We start from the raw sequence: 4,155 nt of genomic DNA, 5'->3' as shown, positions 1-4,155 counted from the left end.
AAAGAAAACTACCACCATATATCCGTGAGAATTTTGTTGATGATTTGCATAACATGACACAATTAAATCGTAACTCAGAAATTAGAAAAATCGAAACAGAAATTTTTTAAATTAACCGATTCGGGAATTCGAGAGAAATAATTCAGCTACAAATGGAAAACAATAAGCGCTAGCCAAGCAAGGCAAAAAAGTATCATCTTCTTTCGATAACAATTTGTAATGTCATATTGAATTTTCTAGCATTAATTGTTATTCTTGTCAGGCCACAATTATTATTTAGTTTTATCAAGAATTGATCAATATCGAATTCAACATCGTGGAAATAGCTGCTTAGAACTACGAACTACGTAGTTTGCATTAATCTTTGACGTTTAGTAATGCTTCGTGAATTCTCATTTCTTTCTACGTGGGCCAGAATATCCACAAGACTTTGAAAATTAATTTAAAAAGAATAAAGCGAAAAAATCATACGTACGAACAAAAATCACAACACTTTTAGCATTTTCTTCGTTACCATGTGCGTTTGTTTTGGTTTTTAAGTCCGCCATTAGACAGTGACTTCAGTGCCCCCTATAGTTCGTTGGAGTTGCGAATAGAACCGACTTCACAAAATTGCTCTAAAAAGTGAAAAATAATTTTATTCTTTAAACACCATCGATAATACTTTTAAACATAATTTTTGAAGTTGGCGCAAAAAGGATAGATAAAATCATTCACAGCTATAACTCAATGTTTCGTTAGTAACTTTGCATGATTTTCTTTAAAAAAAAAAAAGGAACAAAGCATGGCTACACCATTGAGAAGGAATAGATGGAGAGAGTGCAACCCTACTATCGCGAAACGGCAACCATACCATGTGACCTGGGGAGCAATTTCTAGTTGACCGTAACCGCTGAAGAAGTTTTCATTGGCTGAAGCCATGAATGATAAAAACATTTAACTGTAGAAGGGAAAAATTAGGTTTATAGCAATAAAGCAGTATTGTAGCATTATAAACTGTGAAGAAAAAGCCATACCAGGAAATCCAGTAACTTTTCTTAGGTGTGTACAAATGTTTTTTACTTCTAAATAAAGAAAAATATAACATACATGTGCATTCAACGAGTACATTTCCCACAGTTGCCTATAATTTTTAAATTTTTGTACTGATTTTACCTATAAATGTAATAAAACATTGTATATCATGAGTGCAAATAACAATTTAGTTCCATAAAAACACTTTTTACTTAACTAGTAGTTATTTTAACGGCTCTCGAGTAATTTGTGTACGTTTGCTTTGTTGGCGAGTAACTTCTCGCCAAGCTCCTGTGAACAGCAGATGCGTTTAGAACAAGTTTTAGATTTGAAAATAAATATTTGTTACTTTTATGCTTTAATTTAAATACTAGTATGCCTGCGTATGAAATAATTTCAAAACATTGATTACAAGACACAAGAATCCATAAATTATCAGTCAATGAGCGAACTCTTTAAACATATGTTTGTACATGACAGTAATTACAAGGAATAAAAATCAAAATACATGAAAAATGCAGTTACATCATATTTTAAAATCCGGGAAGAAGTGGGGAGGGGGAGTTTGAATGACAGGACTGGTATCCTTTATTTATTTAAAACTAGCAAAAGGTTAGCAGCGTTGCCTTTGCTAGTAACAATAATCAGTAACGATACCTTTTAGAACTGATCTTTCAACATTGCTTAAAACTCTGTTAATCTTCTAATAACAATCATTAAAAGAACTCAGCAGTTCCACTTTTTGCAGGTTTAAAAATTCTTCGTAATTCTGTTCATTTGGTCAAAATGTTACACAAGTAACCACATTACAACCATCAACTAAAACAAAACTAACTTTTATTAACATAAAACAAAATAAAATTAAAACCATAGGAATGGTTCATGCTGGTATTACAAGGGCCAGCGGCTCCCTTCAAAATCCACATCAATCAAATCCACAAAACCTAAAGCAATCTTTCAATTTAAACTTAAACTTAGGTTTGCTGTAAAAACTGGCGAGATATTTTCTCGCCAAAAGAAACTAAAAGGGAGATTCAACACACTCCCCCAGGATGAACAATTGAAATGTTCAGCAAAATTCAAATATTTAACTTTTTTTTTTAAACATAATAACAATCAAACAAATTAACATACTTACAAACTTGGTGTAAACTTCAAATGAATAACAGCTAACTAAAATATATAACAGTCTGAATTAGACATGAAATAACATAAAGTTCAATTTAAAAGTAAACAGAAATGACATTTTTATGCGGAAGATTTTTTTTTTACTGAGTCACTGACTCAATATCAAGTTCTAAATTATACAGTAATTGAATAGGTCTCCTCACAACGCCTGAAGGCGTTCGAACAGCACAAGATCTAACTTTAGAGTCTCTGCCGAAAAAAAGGTCTTTAACAACTCTTATTTTCCACATGTGTTTTGGAACCTTGTCTTCATGAACTATAACCACGTCTCCAATTTTGAATTTTGTAGGAGTATCTATGGGAACGATGCGATTTGCAGATCGAAGTTCCAGTAAGTACTCCGTTCTCCAACGCTTCCAGAAATGGTTTAAAATTTGATCTCTGTATCTCAATAATTTCGTGAGGGTCTTTTTGTTGGATTTTGGTTCTGCCACAGAAGGAATATCAGGAAAGAAATTTGGGCGCTTGCCTATCAGAAAATGAGGAGGAGTTAGGGGAAATGGCTCGTTAATTTCATCATACACGTAAGTTAAAGGTCTTCCATTTATAACAGCTTCGATCTCAGTGAGAGTGGTTTGAATCTCTTCATAGCTCAAGCAAGATCGTCCTAAAACTTTCTTCAAGGGCGTTTTGACAGAACGCACCATGCGCTCCCAAAACCCACCCCACCAGCTGGCTCTAGGTACAATAAATTTCCACACAATTCGGTTTTTAGTAAAATACTGTTGAACCTCAGCTTTGGAAATCTTACTCCAAATCTCCTTCAGTAAACTATCAGTTTTGATAAAGGTCTTGGCATTATCACTGTATACAATTTTACAGAGTCCTCTACGTGAAACAAATCTTTTGAAAGCTAAGATGAAGGTTTCAGTGCTGAGGTCAGATGCTACTTCCAGATGAACAGCTCTAGTAACTCCACAGGTGAAGAGCACAATGTAAGCTTTTTCCGGGCCCGATTTAGTTTTGATAAAAATAGGGCCGGCGAAATCAACAGCACAGGTCTCAAATGGGGGTGATTCAATTATCCTATCCTTCGGTAAAGGAGCAATTTCTTCTTTGCCAGGTCTAACTTTAAATCTTTTGCAAATAATGCAAGATTTCAGCACAGATTTAACATATTTCCTTCCTTTGATGATGTAATATGTTTCTCGAAGATGCGCCAAGGTTGTGGCTACTCCATAATGATAAACTTTTTCATGGGCCTGAAGAATTAGCAGTTTGGTGAATTGTTCCCCGCCCGGGAGTATCCAAGGATTTTTTTCCCTTAGAGGCAGATCAGATAAGCGAAGTCTTCCCGATAAATATAATAAACCATCTTCATCCAATTTAGGGTTTAAATTGTATAAAGGAGAATTTTTATTGATAGGTTCTTCCCGTTTCAGTTCTTCAATCTCAAGAGTGAACACAGTTTGTTGAGTTAACTTTAACCAATATTTTTCCGATTTTGTAATTTCTGCAGTAGTAAGCTCACCTGACAGCTTAGTCTTTTTCTTATTAATGTTATTAAGGAATCTGAAAATCCAAGCGGTGATGTTGTATACACGATTAAGTTTACTAAATTTTCCTAAATCCAGCAATGGTTCTGTAAGTACTTTAACATTGCAGGAAAGCTGAATAGAATTTAATTTGGACCTCTTTTCAATCAAATAATCATTATTGCTGGGAAGAATGTCATGCTTCGGCCACCTTTCTTTAGGCATTGATAACCAATCTGGACCTTCAAACCATAATGTATTTTCTACAAGACTAGTTAAACTTTCCCCTCTGGTCAACAAATCTCCAGGATTGGCTTTCCCTGGAGTAAAATTCCAAATTCTGGGGTTAGTCAAAGACTGTATTTCTTCTACCCTATTTGCCACAAAAGGCTTCCAGTTTATCGGTGAACCCTTTATCCAATGTAGCGCGACAATGGAATCTGACCAAATATGGACATCTAAAACATGAGAACTAAAA

The 4,155-nt window shown here is 34.4% G+C and overlaps 1 protein-coding gene across 1 annotated transcript; it reads right to left on the bottom strand.

Annotated features, from left to right (window-relative positions):
• Window positions 1-2,282: 2,282 nt before the first annotated feature.
• LOC129226821 (uncharacterized) lies at window positions 2,283-3,902 on the bottom strand. Its single transcript, XM_054861449.1, has one exon. The coding sequence runs from the start codon at window positions 3,900-3,902 to the stop codon at window positions 2,283-2,285; it is 1,620 nt and encodes a 539-aa protein (XP_054717424.1).
• Between the last annotated feature and the right edge of the window lie 253 nt (window positions 3,903-4,155).

The sequence above is a fragment of the Uloborus diversus genome, chromosome 7 (assembly GCF_026930045.1).
Source record: "Uloborus diversus isolate 005 chromosome 7, Udiv.v.3.1, whole genome shotgun sequence".
In the NCBI taxonomy this organism is placed as follows: domain Eukaryota; kingdom Metazoa; phylum Arthropoda; class Arachnida; order Araneae; family Uloboridae; genus Uloborus; species Uloborus diversus.
Note: the sequence above shows the minus strand (reverse complement) of the source record. Positions and strands in the feature narration are given on the sequence as shown.